Raw genomic sequence first — 20,654 nt, forward strand, 5'->3', positions numbered from 1 at the left:
CTCTGCATTTTTCCCTTGAAAGGCACAAGACAGCCTGTATATATAATTTTTTTTTTTTTTTTTTTTTTTTTTTTTACAGGAAGACAATGTATAGGTTGATATCAAAGATACTCATTTTAAATGCAAAATATTAAGTATGTTTAAAAGGAGACTCATAATAATCAGATCAATGGTAAGAAGGATGAAGGGAGACTAATTTGCATTAATTGTTGTATTTCAAATTGTGGGTACAATGTAGTTCTACCTCTACTTTTAGGAAACTGGTCGTTGGGTTCTCAGATTTTGACGTGCATGTTTAAATACCTCCTAAAATCCGTACCTGCATGGGTTGCTTGCAATACTTCAGTGTGGTTTCCTTACAGTTTGCAAAGGGTTGACTAGACTGAAAAGACTCAAACAAACCTAGCATATTAACCAAAGGGAGCTGCTATCCACGTGTTTATTTTAAGAAAGATTCAATCCAAAAGGTCAAGAAGTAGCCTGATTATAGGTTTTTGGATGCACTTTTGCTTTGTAGATGCTCTCTCTAGGAAGAAGTTTTTTCGAAAGATCTCTTCCAGAAAAATCTTCTTCCGAAAGAAGCCTACAGTCTAGACCTAACCCTAGAGTTTGGGGGGGGTGGGGCCCAAATTGTCCATTTACTTAATTAAATCTTGACAAAGTGAGATTTTACTGGAGGCTGTCTCAGCATTCTCTCCATTTCATTTGCTTCATTTTTTCTTTGGGGAAAAATCATTAACACAGAAGCTTTTGTTCAACTTCGATGACCATGTTAGAGTAATAAATGAGCGTCACACTGACTACAAAAAGTGATCACATTGTAAAGAATTACATTCTGTTTTACAAGGAAGTGTATTGTTTTGTTATTTGCTCTTTAGCTTTGTTCCAAAAATGTGTGAAATATAAATGCATAATCTACAGGCCCCCTGTATGGGGTCCTGGAATCCTTGCTCTTCTCCTCCCCTGCAGTTGAACTACAGAACATTCCCGTCAGAGGATGTTATGAAGGACAAGACTTTAACAGGGAGGTTAGGTCTATCAATGGCTATTCGCCAGGATGGGCAGAGGTGATGTCCCTAGCCTCAGTTTATCAGGGCTAGAAACGGGTGACAGGAGATGGATCACATGATGCATCATTCCCTCTGGGGCACCTGGCATTGGCCACTGTTGAAAGTGAGGATAATGGGCTAGATGGAGCTTTGGTCTGACCCAGTACGGCCATTTTTATGTAACTGAAAAACTTGCTATTGTTAGGGCTCTTTGTACTCATGTGGTGGAGGAAAAGGACTTTCCTTTTAATATCTGGAAAACTGGGTATGGGCTGGTCAGGATTTGATCTAAACAGGCCATCGATAAACATCAATTTCACCTGACACATAAGACCCAAGAAAAAAAAATTCAGGTGGCAAGCACAACCTCCCAGGCACCTTCAGGAATCCTGCGTCACCAGCTGCACAGGGAAGCCCCTCAAGCCCTTCTGTCATAGCTCTGGTCACTCAGCCATCAGCAGGGAGTGCAAAGCCTGAACACAGGCAGGACCTTTCAACAGCAGGGTGGCCTCCCCTGCAGCAGATGGCCCACCTTCCTCCTCATGGCTCTGGGCAGGAGTTTCTGCTCTGCCCAAACCAGACTGGAGCATCCCCAGCAGCCAGAGAGAGCCCTTATCCCAAGCCAGAGAGCCCCTTACAAAACTAGAAATTGAAAAAAATCAAGACAAGAGATTAAAAATAGAGGTTATCTTGAGTTTACAAGAAAACTGATTTCTGCTGAGCCTACCCATAACTGCGCTGGTGTGTAAAACAAACAAGCAAAAAAAAGAAATATAAAGATGGGTTAAAATAACCAATTCAAACTGATCAAGAAACAGATATTTTAATTATTTTTTTAAGACCCTAAAAACTATCAAAACTTCTCCAGGCTGATCTTTTTGAGCATCCTCAATTCCCAGGATACAAAAGTATAAAACAAAAAGAAACTGTTTACAGTAAATACAAACATCAGAAAAAAAATTCTGAAAAATCTGTCTATACAAATAGTAATAAATTCTTTAACATTTTGTACAACTAGAAGGTGCACAGATTGGCATTCAAGCGGTCAACATAGGCATGTGTCTTATCAAACAGTAAAATGGTTTACTTGGGATAAAAGTACAGTTTTAAATGCCATAAATTAAATAAGTTAGTTCACATTTTCTTCCAGCACTTTAGTACATCTTCGTCTCTAATGTGCTCTTGAAGCTTGCTTTAAAAGTTCCAAGTCTTTCCGTTTATTAGAGTTCAGTCTAGGGCAGCCATACTCTTCCATTTGTAAAGGTATAAACTTCTCTATCTGACCTAGGCCCTGCCCAGCAGGACTGGTAAACAGCTTAGCCCAGGAAGGTTTAAAGTTTCCTCTGAAGCCAAGAAAGGCTATGCTCCCTGCAACAAAGTAATTCAGAAGTTACAGAATCAGATGTTAGACATGAGACTCGTTTTAGATACAATTTACATGCAAATGGGCATCATAAGATACCAGAAGGGAAAATAATTCCCTTCCCTCCATCCCAGACTTCCTCATAACATATTAAATGCAGCCATCCTCAAACCCAGCCAAATACTTTGACTTTAAAAGCCATCAGTCCACCACTTTTGCAAGTTTTAAAACCTCAATTAGTAATTTTCCACTAACTTCTTGATTACAAAATAGTTTGACATCATCTTAACTGGAAACAACTCCTGCAATGCCACAAGAATTTGACTCCTCATAAGGAATTTTTTTTAAAACTGTATGAAAAAATTAAACAAACCCTTGTTTTGAAGATGAGCTGGTTTGGCTGTTCCGAGGGACATTAAGGCTTCCGAAATATTAAGATTTCGTATATCACCTCTTGTGCTTAGTAAAACTATAGACCTGTACCAAGAAAAAAAAAAAAGTAGTAAGATGAGGCAACTATTTACCATTACTGATACTTTGCATATTAGTTTGCTGATTAAGTCCACTGTATTTGGGGCATGACCATATAGAGTTGATCTAATAATTGAAAAAAAAAAAAAAAAAAAGAAAACCCGCATTTTTGGCTGAAAAATAGACTGTTTTAGAAAATGAAATTGTGAACAATTGTGACATTTTAAATTAAAAACGTTATTGAAAAGCTATTGATGGTTACAGAACATCTGTCAAAGGTAAACCTGGTAAAAGTAAATTGATAATGCTTTCAAGAGTAAAAAAAATCTGCAAAAAATGAATTAATTTTTAAACCTTTTAAATTAAAATTGCAATTTCTATTTCGTGAAGTTAGCTTTATGCTAACACTGTTTGAACAATGAAGACACCTTATTAAAACTGTTTTAGTGACTCTTTACTGTCAATATATGACAAATAAATAAATCTTCAACTTATTAACATTAAAGCACTTTTGTCCAAATTCTTACACCCCAGTGTCCTCAAAAGACCCAGGGGCTTTTTCTTTCTACCACTATAAGCCATAAAAAAAACTGATTATCCAATGTTTAATTAAAATGAATCATTTGAAAAGGAAAGCATATTTTTGGGATTTAATCGAGGTGTTTAACAAAGTTTACCCAGTCCATTTTCTCAAATGTAATAAAATTGTCCCTTTAATAGATATGAGTGCTTCTACTTATTTCCTGAGTCTAAAAAAGTTTTCATATCAATGTTAAAAGTGAGCTATAATTGTCAGCCACAAATACTGTTCTCTGGCAAAGGTTTAACTATCATGATATAGCACTCCTGTGTATTTTGTACTCCAGTTCAAGTTCATGATATATTTTAGAAATAACTGGATAGGTTTACAATAGCATATACCTTTGCGGAATTCCAGTTTTTAAATATTCATCTATACTTTTAATGTTTGCTTGAAGAAAAAGCTTTTTTCCTGTCACCGTGCCAACACACGCATCAACTACTAGTGTTAATACACCCACATCTTTGAAGGGAAACTTACTTCCATTGACCTGAAATGAGAAAAGACATGGTAGATCATTGCCTGCTTTTTCATGGCATGTTGCAAGTAGAGTAATATTCTTCTGCACTTGTCAGTTGCCCACAATTATTTACCATAATTTGATTTATAGACATATTCGCATCCTTTTTGACAACCAATAATCTGAAGAACTGTAATTTTTCCATCCGTCCTCTCCCCAGAAAGATCCTGCTATTGGACTTCTTTATTCCTCAGGAAAACTTGAGAATCCCCCCAGTTTTTTCTCACTTCATTGCAATCACTCTAAAGGACATGAATCCTATCTCAGCAGCAACCATTCTTCACAAAGAATGAAGGAAAGCTCATTGTGATTTTGAGATGGTGCCATTTAGAGGCCCAACCAATCCCGCTGTGCACAAAAGCAAAGCATGCAGCATTCACAGTTGATTAAGTTGTTCCATACTTAACCAGGCATCTTAGTGAATACTGTTATTTAAAATAAGCCATATAAAATCCATGACAAACTTCCTTGTAACTTACGTTACAAAACACACATGCTGTTATAGCCTGTATGTCTCTGCCTAAATAATTCAGAGTTTTACTATTTAACCAGTACAATGTATGCATTACTCTCTAGGACAAATATAAATTTAAATTTCACCCTTGGGGTACTGAGAGTGCCTGCAAATACTCACCTCCATCATCATATACAATTCTCTCTTGGTTCCCAAGTGGAAAAATGGCAACAGACCAAGTCTTACACAACATTACATCACCACTTCTATCACTACTGAGTTGGAGGAGTGTAAACAAACAAGCAAGCAAAAAAACCCACAATAACCTCTCTCTCCTAATCAGTTTTGAAGGGCTTCAACAGAACAAAATGTTGGAGGACTGGTACTACTAGGTAATAATCTGTTAGTATAAGGTTTCTTTCACTGATTTGGATTTAACCAACATGGTACTGAGTACCCACCATTTCCACTGGCTTCAGAAGAAAGATGCTTAGCACAAAAGTGGTGCTCAGCATGATACAAGATTGAACCAATGTGCAATTGCCATAATTCTAACTGCTAAAGAAAAAACAAATTAAAGAGTAGGCCATAAGAATACTTACAGAGATAAAAGACTGAAGACTACTTTGTAATTCTACTTTGCTCAGTGAATGAATCTGCACAAGGAGGTAGGTTTTGTGAGGATCACTGGTAAAAGCCGTCTAGATATAAAACATAAAATGTTAATATGATTGCACTCTCCACTTCCACTTCCCAGAAATTCTAAACAGCACGTCTTATTTGAAAGACTAGTCATCAATTAGCCTGATAGACAAGCTAGGCTGCGAGTTGGGAACACAAAGGTTAACAAATCAACAGTTTCAAAGTTCATAAATAGTTTTAGACTGAGAGGTCTTCTGAAAGGGGGAACTATATATGCAAAAAATTGCCTAACAGATTTTGAGAGCTATTGCAAGATAAATGTATTAGTATGGATGAAAATCAAAACATCAATGCATCCAAATATGAGCAACGGCACTTAATTCTTACAGCATCTCTTGGTGTCCGGCCCCCATGCTTGTACTGGGCATCAGTTTCTGAGTCACTTCTGCTCTTGGGCAACACAGCAAAAGTATGAAGTAATACAGATGTTGGAAGAAAGAAGCAAAATAGCACTGAAGATACCAAAAAGGTGCCTGTAGCTCTAACCTTGTAATCTTTATGCTAGCAATATTTCCACTAACAGCAATGGGAGTTTTTCCTGAGTAAAAATTGCAGCATTTAAAATCTTATTAACAACAAACATTTTTGGAGTGATGATACAGTCTGAGGAAGAAATTGCACTACAATACATGGGAAACTGAAAGATGCAGAAGTAATGAATAAAGTAGATGCTACAAAATATCATCATAAAGCAGACTTAACTGTAAGAATCACATTCACGAGAGAACAAAACCTGGCTCTCTGCAGTGAAATGAGAAAGGTGAACAAAAAGGTCTAAGTGGCAGGAAAGAAATTGTGGAAAAAGTTACGAACTTATTTTTCATGAACTGTTTTTGTCACAAGGGACAGAGACTGGAGTTATGAAACATGACAGTAGTATGAACATTTTATTGAATTGGAAAGAAAATGCAATTTCCCTGCCAAACAGAAGTAAAGAAAAATAAGAAATACAGTTACTCCAAAAAAGGGGTGTGGGGAGAACATTAGAAGTAGAGAAGCCAGGCTCTTAAAGTCTTTTCTTGGCAGCATGTTTCTGGAACAATGGAAAATTAAGCAACACCACACTACAGGTCAGATCCTCTACGACGGCCAAACTGCATCTGGTACAGGTTAAAGGAAGAGAGGCAGAGCTACTAATGGCCCCCAAGTGAGGAAACCACAGACAGCGTTCAGTTTTAGGAGCATTCTAACTATGTCCCTTTTCCTCTTGTTATGTCCCATTTCCCTGCTACTTCATAGAAGGAGCCTGTCTGAGGTACTGAAATCAAGCATAAGGTCAGCTCCTCTGACGTATTTGACCAATAGGAAGCCCTAGAAATCAGGCTGTAACTCTTGTCACCTTACTTCTCTCCAGAGTCTTTTCTGTGTTATCATTAGAAAGATCTGACCTCACTCAATGAGGTTTGGTGAAATTGGAGCAAGGCCTGATGATGTAAGCCATGGTTATCTAAATAGATCTATACCAGTGGCCATGGCTCTGGCAGCAGAGTCTGAGAGGGTCTTAAACTGCTCTTAGTGGTTTTCTAGTCTCACTAGTGTTGTGCCCTCAGTGATCAAGCTCTTAGTTATTTTTCTGTGTCTCTAGTAAGGAGTCACATACTTGAATACCACACAATCTGGGTAGGGCAGATAAGTAATTTAGCACTTGGAAGCCCCTTGGTTTAAAAAAAAAAAAAAAAAAGGCAGAATAATAGTCTTTTACTCTAACAGTTTTCAGTTTATACATCTCATTATCTGAGGAAGCAGTCAGCACTGTTACTTTTGCAGAGCTCCTCGGCTATCGAGACCAGCTTTGGATTAGCCAAGAGGCATTACCATTGGAGGATCCTCAGTTTTTGTTGTTGTTGTTGTACAGAATGCATACAACTAGCTCTTTTAGGTATGGGTGGTGAGGTCAGGGAGAGATGTGTGTTCTTTAAGCTTTACATCTTAGCAGCAGAGGCATAGCCAAAAGCTTTAACTGAAGCCCCCCAGACATGAGAGGAGACATTGACTGTCAGAGGTATGTGCAATAGCAGTATGTTATGGTCACTTGGCACCAGAGTCTCAAATGGAAGAAGGTGCTTGCCAGAGGAAGAACTGAGACTGGTAAGGACTCTTCAAAAGTAACATGTTGTTGGAAAAGGAGAACAATGCCCCACTTGGCAGATAAGAATGCTGCTACTTTTCTGTCTTCCCTGAAACAGGGACACGAGAGAATTTGGAAGCCTGACTCCTCAAAGTTGATCAGTGCTGACTAGAACACTAAGTTAATTTTGGTTGCTGACAGCAGCTCAAAAGCTATTTTGATGGGGGCTGCGGTGCCAGACAGTGTCATATGAGAGGTCCAGGCCCAGCAAACATGTGCCTTAAGGAGGTCATTCTTAGGTTTGATTCAAGAGTGGCACCAAAGCTTGAATGGCAGCGTGTGTCTCATGCCTCTTTACAGAAGACATGTACAAAGAAGAGGACCTGGAAACCTCTGACGGAGTGCTAGGACAGTGTGGTTAAAGGCTAAAAATAAATCCCAGGTCTTTTCACTTTGTGCCTGTCCTTCCTCATGTGCAGAGTGAAGAAGGCATGGTTAATTTTGCACTGGAACCAAATGAGCTTCTCCTAGCAACATGAGGCATCAAGCATGTACATCCCTCTACGGAAAAATGGCTGAAGAGGAGTCATACTTTTGGAATCGTCTACAGGATCTATGGTATGACACAACATTGGAGATACACAAAGCAAGTCCCAACTACTCTCAGAAACTAGACGGCATTACGCTAATTAGCTCACAGACACAAGAGGCAATTCAATTTAGCTCTCTGTGGCAGTGAAGGAACTGAAGTAGTCAGGTGTGAGAGTACATGCTCTCTCCTATACACAGAGCCAATTATGTCATCTAAGCATGAGAACACACACTCCCACGCTCCCCAGCAGCAATGGCCCTATCATTTACAGTTGCATAGTCCCAGGCCAGAGGCACCAAAACCACTGAGAATGCCCAGAGGCCTTTGAAATAGACTAATATTCAGATTTTTTATAAAGGCTTTTATTTTTAAAAACAATTTAAATTTTTTATTAAATCTGAACCGACTTGCCCTTTATACAGTTTGCAATCGACACACAATAGTATCATTTAAGGTCATTACATGGAAGGCAAGATTTAATGGTAATTTACATCCATGTTTATGAATATATTTTACCTGAGTTGTGCCACAATTTTTGCACTGTGCAGTAGTTCTGGCTGGCATTGGCTGTAGAACAGCTGGTGCTCGGTAGTACTTTGGATAAGCTTTTGTCATGCAGTTACTGATCTCTTTTGATTGAACAGTGGCCTGAATCTTGACCCTTTCGCATCCCTGAGATGAACAGTAACTGTGACCATCCCTATTATATTTGGCTCGAAGATATACAAACAGCAATCTAAAGATAAAATAATACAAGAAATTAGAAGACTAGCTGATAAATACAGACTTTACATCAAAATTTTCTCAAATGTACAGATTAGTGAACTCAGGAGAGACTTTTGACTGCAAGCTTTTCAGGAACAGGGGAATGGTTAAATGTTTTTGTTTTCTAAACGTACAGTACTATGTAAATGTTCTGTAATAACTACCATAATAGGGACATCTTGAGTGATATATATTAGAACTCTCCTATAGTTTAAGAAGTCATCACAAGAGGATTTATTTAATCAGAGAGAAAAAAGTATCTAGCTACTGTAAACCAGCATCCACCTCCTCCTCAACAGTAACTTTCACACCACACATCTTGGTATATTATCAGTGAACATTTGTTATTTGGCAATCAACATATCAGACATTAACTGGACAAAACAACAGTGATCTTATTGTACAAAAATATGTTGGTGTAATTTGGAAAATAGAGATCTTCATTGTTCATGTGTGTGCATAAAGCCCAACATACACATCCTGACGGGAATATTGTTATACTTATAAGCTCTAGCAAGCTTTTCTGTATCTACTTGTCACTGTGCTTTCTAGATGAGAAAAGAAAATCTAAATGTTACTTAAATGGTATCAAAGACCACATACACCTGTTTATATATACCTGTGTAGCAAACTAGTTAATAAATGTCCCCCTCCCCCAATTTTATACCAATATAAAACAAAAACAAAATATAAGTAGTTTTTTCTAAGTAAGCTTTAATCCTGTGGTAACATTCACAGAAGTGCTTACGTGACTTAAGAGCCAAAGTCCCATTTTCTAAAGTGACAAGCCTAAATGCTCAAGTCGCTTTTAAAAAGTTACTCAATAGTTTAAGAAAATAGGCCTAATTCCTTCTGGACAAACAGGAATTTTCTTAAACTCTGTTTAATAGAGGAAGGACAAACATTTACACTTGAGCCATACTAAATTAACAAAGGTACCTCTCTGTGGTATTTGAGATGCCACTGTTTTCCCCATATTTAGGACAGGAAATAACTGTGGTAGCTGTGGTGTCTGCTTACAAGTGCTGATTTTGATGGCCACTACTTTTATAATTACAAGTTATATAGATTCCTCTTGCAAATATCCACAATGACATGCTTAGCATTTCTCCACAAGACTTCCCTTCTAAAGCAGCCATGACAGCCAATTCTTAACACTATTGAACTTGCAATTTTACTATTAAATAATGTGTCCTTTTATTATCAATCTATATAAATTTACCCAGTGCTGTTGTCAAAATAAAACTTCTCCGCTGATCGATTTTTCTCCAGCTCCCCCATCGACGTTACTGATGTATACTCCACTGGACTAGAGAAAGCAGATGTCTGCCTTTGAAAGACATCAAATGTTACTTGAAAAGTTGTGCTTGATGGATAGCAGAGTCCTACCCGAATCCAGTCATTCCTGAAAACATAGTGAAACAAAATTGTTATAATTCACTTTGAACAAGTTTCGTGTTTTTGTTATAGTGGAAACAGAGTAGCAGAGAGAATATTCTCATTTCAGTTCATTCAACAACCATTTCAGTTCAATAACTAATTCATTCAAAGTTAATACACCAGTCAGGAGATTAAAAAGCAGAAAAGCTAATTTTCTTTTTCAATCTATTAATTAAAAAAATGGATGTGAGAGGAGGTCCAGTAGTTCTAAAATCTTGAAGGACATTGTTGATCTACAGATAATACTTCCTCAGTTTAATAAATCAGTTAGTTTTAAATGAAAAACATGTTTTGAAATACTTTTCTTCTTCTGGAGCCAGCACACGCAAGGTAGTTCTAGTTAATAAAAAAAATTATTCTTGTTCATTAACTGAATTTCAATTTCCCTCCAAAACTGAGACTGACATGTATTTCAAGTGGAAAAAAAAAATCATCCAGTTGAAAAGTTAAACATATCCACCTAAACGGAGTATCGTCCTGTTTAGAAGAAAGCTGTACCAAATTCAGTGTCAAGGTATATTTAATTGCAAATCAACATGCTTTAATGATTATCAATGAAAACAAATACTTTTTTTTTTTTTTAGAAAAGTACAAATGCAAAGTGTTAAAATCAATTATTTAAATCAAGATTTCCTGATCACTGATTTAAATCATGATGAAAATGTCAGTGATTGGTCACTTTGATTTTAAATCAATCCACCCTGCTTTGGATATAAATTTTTATTTTCCAATTTGACACACTGCATCTTATGTGGGTGACTCTTAACAAGAACAGTGACAAGTCAAACTATTTATAGTTCTACTCTGCACACTTTCACACACTAATAAAGCAATAGGGCTTTTCTTTAAATGCTTCTTTACAGCATTTTATGTATAGCTCTATACAGCTTTTGACTTAGGTCTCAATATTTGCTATATCAGATATATCAAATTCCATTCTTACTCATGGTTGTAATTTTGAATGGATAGCTATTTTTACAACACTGTATTCAAGTGTTTTTTTTTTTAATCAAAGGCAACAAGCAGAGGAAACATACCTGTTAAAGTTAATGAGATAAAGAAAAGTGGTTTGGGGAGCTTGTCCATTCCAATGTATCGTATAGCCCTTCTGAAGCATTATTACAGGCTGGTATTGTTGAAAAGCAGCTCTCTGGTTAATACCTCGGAGTGCCATGGGCCTAGATGGGTATTCATCTCGTATCATGGTCATAGTAAGATTCTGTGGGTTCATTGTTCGGATGTATACCTGTTAAAAAAAATAAAAAATAAAAATAATTAATTAATTAAATAAATAAAATAAAGACAGCAATAGACAGAAAAAAAGAGGAGAGATTTGAAGTAATCTGACAAATTTTGATCAGTTTCACTAGAAACAATTATATACAGGGTAAAATGCACATAAAAAGGAACCACTAGAAGAACATTAGATGCTATGCCTGGTGGCCCCAAGGAGCATGGCACTGCGCACACGATTAAAAACAGCTGCTGTACTGTAGGGTTTGCAATCTAAATAGACAAGGGAGACAGTTTCCCCCATTTTAGAGATAGGGAACAGAAGTACAGAGAGATTCAGTAATTTATATAAGGTCACCCGCGTCATCTATGACAGTTTAGAAATAGATCTCAGCAAAAGGGGTTGTATTTAGAAAACTCTATTTCATATTTTAATGTTATTACCAAAACAGAATTATAAGAGTAAGAAAGTCCCTATACTTAAATGTTTTGGTCAACAGGATTGCAGTGTATAGAAAAGGGCAAGTCAATGCACTGCATAAAGATTTGCTTTATTACTTATGCTATTAGAATCCCATCCCATCCCTCAACAGCAAGCTGTTCAGAAGACACAGCAAGCATAAAATAAAGAGGAACGCCATTTCATGGTTTTAATGTGTTTTTCTTCAAATCATGTCAATATATATAAAATACAGACTACACAAAGAACTGAAACCGTTCCAACCTGTGCAAAAGTCCCACTGCAGATCACACCATTCCACTGTGACACATTAATGCATTTTGGATGTTGGATCAGGAAATTATCCATTCTGCCAACATAAGTGTCCTTGTATTCAGTCACAGAACCATCTACGTCATGGAATACTGAGTTCTTGTCGCCATCCATCTCACTGTCTTCAAACCAGGGACCAGGTTTACCAAAGAAGACTTTCAGAGAAACCTGACCATAAAAGATAAGTGAAACATTCCTGTTAAGTCTCTCTCATAAAGCCACTGAGTTCAGTAGTCCATGTAGAAGTTAGAAATGTTTATCAGTGTGTCTGTATGTATACAAAAACAATGAGGCGTCAGATATGGTTTATGAAAAGAAAAAAATTGTTCGAACAAGGACAAAAAACTTGCAAAACAATTGCATTTTATAGCACGCACAGTGTTCATTTAATTCATGAAGTTTTAGTGGAAAGTTTAAATCACTAGATGTTTCAGAATTTTGTGTTAATATTTATGACTACAAATTCAGTATTTCTGTCCTCTCAGGTTTTAAAGAATCTTGTCCAGGTATTATCATTACCAACCCACAATTACTTCTCTTTGAGCTAAAAGCAAGCACTAATTACCTGAACTGAAGTCTGATTTTTGATCTATTCCCTATTTCCATAACTGAGCTTTAGCTTAACAGAAACTGCTATTGGAACAGTAATTTTTTATTTATGTTTTATGAACAGCCAAAATTACTATCAGGACAAATCCAACCCTGGGCTGCCACAGTGCAAATTGACAGTGGAGTTGAAACTTCTAGCTTCAGCAGAAGCTAGGAATTATGGGGTCCAAGGTGTCCAAACCCTTGTTTCTTTCACTGACTTCTGAGATGGAAAAGCCTCCTAGATGATATAATCCATCTCCCTGCCGTGCAATATGTTTACTGATGCATCGTGCAGTCTAATTTCACAGGATACAGGGCTTCTGTGTCAAAAGGTATTACACAGGCTAATAGATCTTATTCATTCAAGATTACAGCAGCTTTATTTCATCTTAACAAATATCTTTTAAAAAAATATTTTTCTTAGAGGAAATAAAGTCTTTTCCTCAGGGGAGGCACAACTCACTTATGTCAGTGATCGCTGGGTATAACTTGCTCTTGTTCTTATTCTGAAAAAACACTGCTTTAACATTCAGCCAGCGACTATTTAAAAATAAATAAAAAGGTTTATACTATGAAACTTCAGGCAATGTGTTTTCTTTGACATAACTGCCTGCCTCGGGGTGGGAAGCACTGGTCTTTGCTTTCATGTTTCTCTATACAGTTCTGTCAGCAACTACACAGCCTAATACCTTTACTATGAAAAGCCTCATGATTCTATATTAGAATTTAGTGATTTAAGTAGCTCTTGTAACCGGAGTAACCAAAAAAGCAAAATTAAAAAAAAAAAAAAGTTTCCACATTAAGATAATATATTTGTAAATTCAATTGGCTATAGAGCAGGAATGAAGAACCTATGGCCCACAGGCCAGTTCCGGCACATAAAGATAGGCAGCAGGATGAGCTGGGGCAGGTATACCAGCCATGCATGGGGTGCACCAAGGAGGCAAGCTGCAGGCCACATCAGTCCTGCGGGTTCTGTGCCAGGAATGGCAGTGCAGGGAAGCTCTGTCCCCTGTGCTGGTTTTCAGGCTCTACCCCCGTCACTCCCATTGGCCAGGACTCCCCCCTGGAACTGTGCCAGATAGGCACCCTGATACTGGGCTCCCTCCCCTTCCATTCAAGCACTCCCCTTTTGCCCTGCCTCCCACACCCCCAACCACGCCTGCATCCTACTTGCCACCCAGACCCCGCCCCTGCACCCTCCGTCCTGCCAAACGTCACTCAGACCCCACATCTCCAATGCAATCTTGTACCCTACCTCCTGCCCAGATCCTCCCCCCGCCCTCCCCGCAGCCTTCTTCTGCACCGTAACACTCATCCTGACCCTGCAGTTCCACCTCAAGCCCACTCCCTAGATGCTCCCTCCTATACTGAATCTCTCATTTTTGACCCCACGCCAGAGCCTAGTGGCCCCCAAAAGAGTTAATCTGGCCTTGGAAGAAAGCCCTTAGCCTTGGCCCCCTCCTACCCAAGGCTAGAGTGCAAGGGAAACTCTGGATCCCCGAGTTGCAGGAGTGAGGCGAGTCTCCTTTTTTGTTTTCCTGCTTATCAGTCAAGGGCCACATCAGTGAGGATTTGTTATTGCTTCTTGCTTATGCATGTTTCTCCTTCAACTACAGGTCTGTGGCCTTTGTTTCCCCCCCCCCCCCCAAAAAAAAAATTCTACACCCCTGCTACAGAAAATAGGTTACTCTAAATTAATTACATGAACATTTCAAAAATAGTTTGAAAGCTCTGCTCTGAATTTAAGTTTGGAATGGAAATTCGTTGGGCTGAAAATCTCACACACTCAGGCTCACTGATTTCTTGTATTTCCTGGTAGGTCAGAAATGAGAAGTTCTGTTCTTGTAATGAGATTTTAGTATAATAATTTCTGGCTGAAATCAGGAAGTTCAAAGGCATGTGACTATGTAGGAAAGAATGGTTTTCAACCCTCAAAAGGCTAAATGAATATCTGTAAGCCAAGGCAGGAGAAGCTGGTCCCCTACAAGTTGCTTAATCTCTCCTCATTTGCCAACCTCTTCAATGTTTCTGGAGCCTGTTGTAGCAGCCTTGGGATGTAACAGTATAGTCAATTAACCAATAAGCAAGAGCTTATCAGTTAATGCTATAGACTACGCACATTTCCCTCCCTCCTCCCCCAATCCCACTTGCCAGTTAAGTTTTTTAGCAGGCTGGCCAGCAGCCCAGCTCAGTCCTGGCTTGCACCAGGTCCGGCACCTACCCCTGCCGTGACTGTGTATTTAAAGTGTATTAGGAACCAGGCAGGCAGGCAGCCCAGCTCAGTTCTGCCTCATGTCAGATCTAGGAGCTCAGACCCACCCCAGACAGAGGCTACTATCACCCTGTGCTGCTGCCTCTGTATCAGAGGCAGCAGCATGGAGCGACAGGCAGCCAGTCCATGAAGGGAACTGGTTTTTTAACTGCCTCCCCTGTCAGATCAGCCCCTGCCTGGCAGCAGGGAGTGGCAGGGGACTCCTCAGGAGTGGGGCCCGAGCACACTTGGGACAGGACACTGGACACAGAATTCATCCTATTTCATGAAATCTCCTTTTTTCTACCTCCGTTAATGAAAATTAATTTTGCAATAAACTTACATGTGCATCAAACTTAACGAGTGAAATGTTGTTTTTCGGTGTTATCTGCCAAGGGTTTTTCAATAGGAATCCAATGGCACTGGTGTATCTATCAGCAGTTGGCACGAAGTTTTTGAATGTGCATTTAGTAAGATGAATGGGTCCATCATAAATCTGAAAACCTCTGATTGGAAACGTCCTGTTAAAAACAGTATGTTTAATACACACACATATATGCATGGACCACCTGTCAGAAGTCTTGGTTCAATATCCCAGAGAAGAAATCCTTCCCTTCATTCAAAAGCATTCAGAATGTAGCGCTAAGTAGGGGTGTAACCATTTTAAATGGTTCACCGATAAGCATAAGCTCATATTACCGTAATAGTTACATGCTGGCTCCTGGCCCCACTCCTGGGGAGTTGGCTGCCCCGCACTTCTGTCTCTATATCACTGGGTGGCAGCTGGTTTCATCGGAGTGGGGCAGCAGGCAGGAGCCAGTATGCACCAGGAGCTGGCTTCAAAGCCAGCTTCTGGCACACACTAGCTCCACTCCCAGGAGTCTGCAGTGTGTAACTATGTAACCACTAAGATTTTTAACCGGTTACACAGTTACCTAATTAATCGCTTGTTTGCGTCCCTGGGGCTAAGACAATGATTTGTAAAGTGGGACACTATACAAATGGTCTTGCCTCCACTATTAACTTACGGGTAAGATCCCATATTCTAAAACTAGCAAAGGGACCCAAGATGCCTGGAACCCACCCAAATCGTCCCCTTCGCCTACCCCCTTTTAGGATGCAATGAGACCCCTGTGCCAGAAATGCCCAATTCAGAGTCCAACACACTTGGGCAGACAGCAATCCAATGGCACTGGTGTATCTATCAGCAGTTGGCACGAAGGCTTTAGGCTTCCGGACCATCTCAACTTCTCCCCATCAATTGGCTCAGTGGCACAGAACTACCTAGTGCACGATCTGCCTTATATCTGTTCCTTTCTTAAGTGAGGCAAAGGGTGCCATCTGGCAGTGAGTGTGTAAGTCTCCCAAGACAAGCTCTGAGGAAGTGGAAGTTGTCTGACACAGAGAGGGTAACGGCACTGGATACACAAGCAAGCCACTCAAAATCCCCCCAGACAGACTCATTTCCCCCCTTCCCAATTGTTTCAAACCCCATTGGACTTACTGCTCTTGTAATGCCTAAGCGTTACAATTCATGATACTGCATATAGAAACATGCATTTGAAGACGCAATTCAATTAGTTACTTAAAAGCATAGCAAAATCAACTGATAATATGCCATAGGAAGAGTTTTAATTTTTGTATTCTATTTTCTTGTCACTAACATTTCACTATGAAGTTTCACAATTTTTTAGATAAGCAATAGCAATTAAAAGGCTGGTAATCAATGGCAACAGCAAGTACAGCCTATGCCACATACTCTTTTAAAAAGGTGGATCTCTCCATTTGAGATCTTTTGCCTCCCATAAAATGAGAGATTCAAAAAGGAAAGAGAAGAAAAAACCCCACAATGTACATATCAAAATGCTTTTACCCAAACTAATAAATGAAAAACTGTCATAATCACTATGGCTGTGTCTACACTGCCAGTTTTGCATCAGAAAATGTGCTAATGAGGGACTCTCCAGGAGGCATAAGGATCTTGCGCAAAAGGGTTTTTTGTGCAAAACGGAAGTGGCTACACTGCAGAAAATATGCTAATGATGTCGTGACTCATGCTAATGAGTTCCTCATTAGTGTATTTTCTGCTGCAAAACTGGCAGTGTAGACAAAGCCTATTAGTAAAGGACTCCCAGTTTTTTTTTTAAACCCCATTACTGTTTGCAGGCAAATTATAACACAGTTTTCACACAGTAAATCACCCCACAATTTGTTTTGTGCTGATGGTTTATTTTGGACTAGGTAGAAAGAAACTTGTATAGTACTGTTCCTAACAGCTGGCAGTTTTCTGAAATATGCTGGACAAACCAAATTGAATTAACTTTAATACTTTTGGGCTCCATTGTATTAAAAATATAATTGCTTTTGAGTTATTGTGAGGTTGCATGCACTCATAAGAAGGGCGTATGTTAATGTAACCCTCCAGTTACCAGTCCTTTGAAGCTTCATCCTAAGAGAGGGGACCCAGTGGCCGGCTGATTACCTATTTATGGCCTCTTTAAAAGTACATATAATTGTCTAGAGACCACAGAGATAGGAAAGCCTATTGGTAAAGAACATTAAACTAACTCATAGGCTTGGTACTGGACCCATCAAATGGACAAAATCTTTGGTCTACAGAGGGTGACAATCTTTAGGGAATGATTGGAAGGACCTTGGCTAACCAAGGCACTAAGACCTGAACAACGAACATCATGAACTTGAAACCACAGGGAGACCCCTGGGTGGGTTTTGAAGAATTAATCATGTGCCAGAGCCTAGGTCAGAGTTGGGGTGACCTCTGAACCTGGTTACCATGCGTGTACAATTTTGGTTATTTTTAAAGTTCTTGGCTTTTACCTTAAGAAGAAAATATGCTTACTTAGAAAGAACTGTCTGTTCTTTCTGGAGCTAGTAGTCTCTGGTAATAAAGCAAGCAGGCCTGCTTATGCAGACACGCTTTTGCTGGGAATAACAGTGAAGACAAGGAACTGTTCAGCTTGGAAAGTAGTAGGTCTCTATCCAGGAGGAGACAGCTGAGGAGCTGGAGGCCTCCAAGTGGGTGCCATGAAAGGTCATAGAGGGAGAATATAGGTGCAGTTGCCTTAAACTGTGACACTTCTAAACTGACTGCCCAGGAAACCTGACTGCCCAGGAAACCGACTGCTCTTATTCACCAAACACTGGGCAACATCAGTGTAAGATTTCCCCCCGTGTTACATTGATGTGCCTAACTGTGCCACTGGAAGGACCATTCCTACATCTGAGACATTACAGAAGGTCAACGAAGGTACAAATGAGCACCAACTATGGTAATAGCTTTGGAGATGAGAACATCTGTTCACTGGAAACAGAACAGAGATGTTCAGACTAATTTGACATAAGCTGCCATCAGATCAGACTAAACAGCCTTTAGTCATTATTATTCTTGGCTGGATTCAAGCTGCCAGCCCAGAAACAGAAGGTGGTAGAGTTCTGTCATCAAGTCTCCAAACTACTCAGGCTCACCAGTAGCCATGTTTAATCTTGGGGGTGTTGTTACTCCGTGCAATGTAATGCTAGTTCTAAATTTTTAATGCTATTGTCAATCAGACAGAAAAAGTAAATTTTGGAAAAAGCATCTTTGTTTTACTCACTGAAACACTTACCGATTTCTAGGCAGAGTGCGATTTTTATTGTCTATTCCTCCAGTTCCTGAGTATTTGTTTTGGCCACCCTGGAAGCCATAATTCCTGCTCTCACCAACAAACAGAGATTCTGATATTTCCTGGCTGGAACCTTCATCTTTTGGGAAGCTTCCATCACTGTCAAAACAAAGTCTGAGATTATGGATACAGCACTACAGTTTAGGCATCCTACAACTTCTAACTAGTATTTACCTCAATCTAAGCAATGCATACCAAGTCTTTTGTTTTCCAGCGTATTGCAATATACAATTTAATCCTTGTTTTCAAAAACTCTAGCTTTAAAAGAAATTGTAACTGATTAATACACATACAGTTGATTCTAAGTATTAAATCTTTTGTTCCCCTTGTCCTACAGTCTCCTCTTTAAAACTTGTATTTTCAGTGTTAAGAACATTTTAGTTATAGAAGGTGAAAAGCTAGGGTGTAGTAAGCTTTCTTAGAGTTCTGGTCATGCCATCTAATTATCTAATATCATGACCTGATCAGAGTCCCAGGTGAAACAGACCTAGGATCAAAAGTGATGAGGCATTTCCTTGATGTAAGCCCTCTCATCTTTATTTCCACACTTCTAATGTTTGTACATTTGTGTTTCTAAATAGCTCCAATATCAAATCTACTTCCTATTCTTTGGCAACACACAGTCAAAACTAAAGCTATAAAAACTGAACATAGCAATGAAATTCAGTACCAAGATACTTACCTGGCAAAAGTTAAACCTATTCCATTGTCAGCAAACCTACAAGAAAAAATTATTTTTGAACAAAGTCAATTTCAAAGTACATACAATATAAAACTTTAACATACATTAAATGTCAATTTTTATTTTAGTTTCTCGAAGGGCAGGAGCACAGATTCACTTCAAACTGAATTTACTTGCATACATAGATAAGATTCAACTTACAAAAAAGTTCCATAGCTATTACGCTCACAAATTTCTGGTGTTTTATTTTTAATCAATATAAGGATTTCTATATCATTTTGTTAAGTGGCAATATGATAGCTTCAGAGAAACCTCAGATATAATAAAAGTCAACATTTTTAAAACTGAGACAACAGAGAACATTTTCTCTTTTATGAAATTTTAAATCCTTGTTTGGTTCCTATTAGGCCATGTAAACTTGCATGGTTACTTTTAGCCCACTAGTGTGAAATGAGAATCAAAAAGCTTCAATGCTTTAGCTCTGATATTCTCTCTCATAACCCTATTTTAATATAGACTTTTCCAGATTTGACAACTCATATGTCTACTATTGGTCCTGCCTAGAGCGGGGGGCTGTACTTGATGACCTTCTGAGGTTTTTTCCAGCTCTATGATTCTATACTAGCTTTAATACCGTTGTCAAGGAAAACTTTTTCTAGCAGGTAATTGTTTGCTCTTGGATACCTACCCAGAGTTCCGAATGACAATGTCCCCTCCTCTGACCCAACACCCATGATCATTGTTTTTATAAGCGATTAGTCTGTCAATCAGAGCAGCAACTCGGGCCTTTTCAGGGTCAGCACCTTGATGAGGTCGAAACCTTTGAAAAGAAGGAAAACCAAAAACACCTGAGACACAGGGATCTGATTTATGCTCTGTGTTAACGTGCACAGACACTGATGAGGTAGATAAACATTTGCATGTACTGGACAGGCAAAAATCAACTCCTGCAATGTGCCTGAGGCCCATGCTGAAAGAGGAGAGAGACTAGAACCCTATTTTCACTGTAAGTGCCCCCACAATTCTCCCTAACACATTCCACAATGTCCTAGAGGCAGGATCCAGCCCAAGCCTGGAAATCTAACTGCAATGAAAAAGCTTTGCAAGTCCAAGTCAGCTGATATGGGCCAAATACAGATTTTTCCCTTGTTATGGAAACATACCCTCAGTTTCCAGACACAGAGATACTATTCAGCACCTTGAAATGTCTGAGTTATTCTAGGTGAATAATATTTTAAGTTCCTCTAGTAGGATTTAATGTCACTCACTCCTGACTGTGTAAAGAATCTCTTACTTTGTTTCCTAGGACGCTCTGTTTTAGCCCCTCTAAAAGGTTCCTGAAACACTTTTCAGTTTTTCCGTGCCCCTCTTTGTTCCCTGTGAGACTACAACATATTTTCATTAGGTTTCATGTACTTCCTGGTCTCCGATCTCT

At 39.0% G+C, this 20,654-nt stretch overlaps 1 protein-coding gene across 5 annotated transcripts in view; it reads right to left on the minus strand.

Annotated features, from left to right (window-relative positions):
- Window positions 1–1,856: 1,856 nt before the first annotated feature.
- Window positions 1,857–20,654, minus strand: part of CEMIP2 (cell migration inducing hyaluronidase 2) — an 87,033-nt gene continuing 68,235 nt past the window's right edge. For all 5 annotated transcript variants that reach the window (XM_075931705.2, XM_006137830.5, XM_006137832.5 and 2 more), the window contains exons 13-24: window positions 19,908–20,039; window positions 19,220–19,255; window positions 18,481–18,636; window positions 15,198–15,375; window positions 11,962–12,177; window positions 11,042–11,250; window positions 9,787–9,969; window positions 8,316–8,535; window positions 5,040–5,138; window positions 3,805–3,953; window positions 2,786–2,889; window positions 1,857–2,417 (exon numbers count right to left, since the gene is read on the minus strand). In XM_075931705.2, the coding sequence (XP_075787820.2) occupies window positions 2,221–2,417; window positions 2,786–2,889; window positions 3,805–3,953; window positions 5,040–5,138; window positions 8,316–8,535; window positions 9,787–9,969; window positions 11,042–11,250; window positions 11,962–12,177; window positions 15,198–15,375; window positions 18,481–18,636; window positions 19,220–19,255; window positions 19,908–20,039 (1,879 nt within the window). In that variant the 3' untranslated portion in view covers window positions 1,857–2,220. The remainder of the gene's footprint in view (window positions 2,418–2,785; window positions 2,890–3,804; window positions 3,954–5,039; window positions 5,139–8,315; window positions 8,536–9,786; window positions 9,970–11,041; window positions 11,251–11,961; window positions 12,178–15,197; window positions 15,376–18,480; window positions 18,637–19,219; window positions 19,256–19,907; window positions 20,040–20,654) is intronic.

The sequence above is a fragment of the Pelodiscus sinensis genome, chromosome 6, assembly GCF_052426305.1.
Source record: "Pelodiscus sinensis isolate ZL-2025 chromosome 6, ASM5242630v1, whole genome shotgun sequence".
NCBI lineage: Eukaryota > Metazoa > Chordata > Testudines > Trionychidae > Pelodiscus > Pelodiscus sinensis.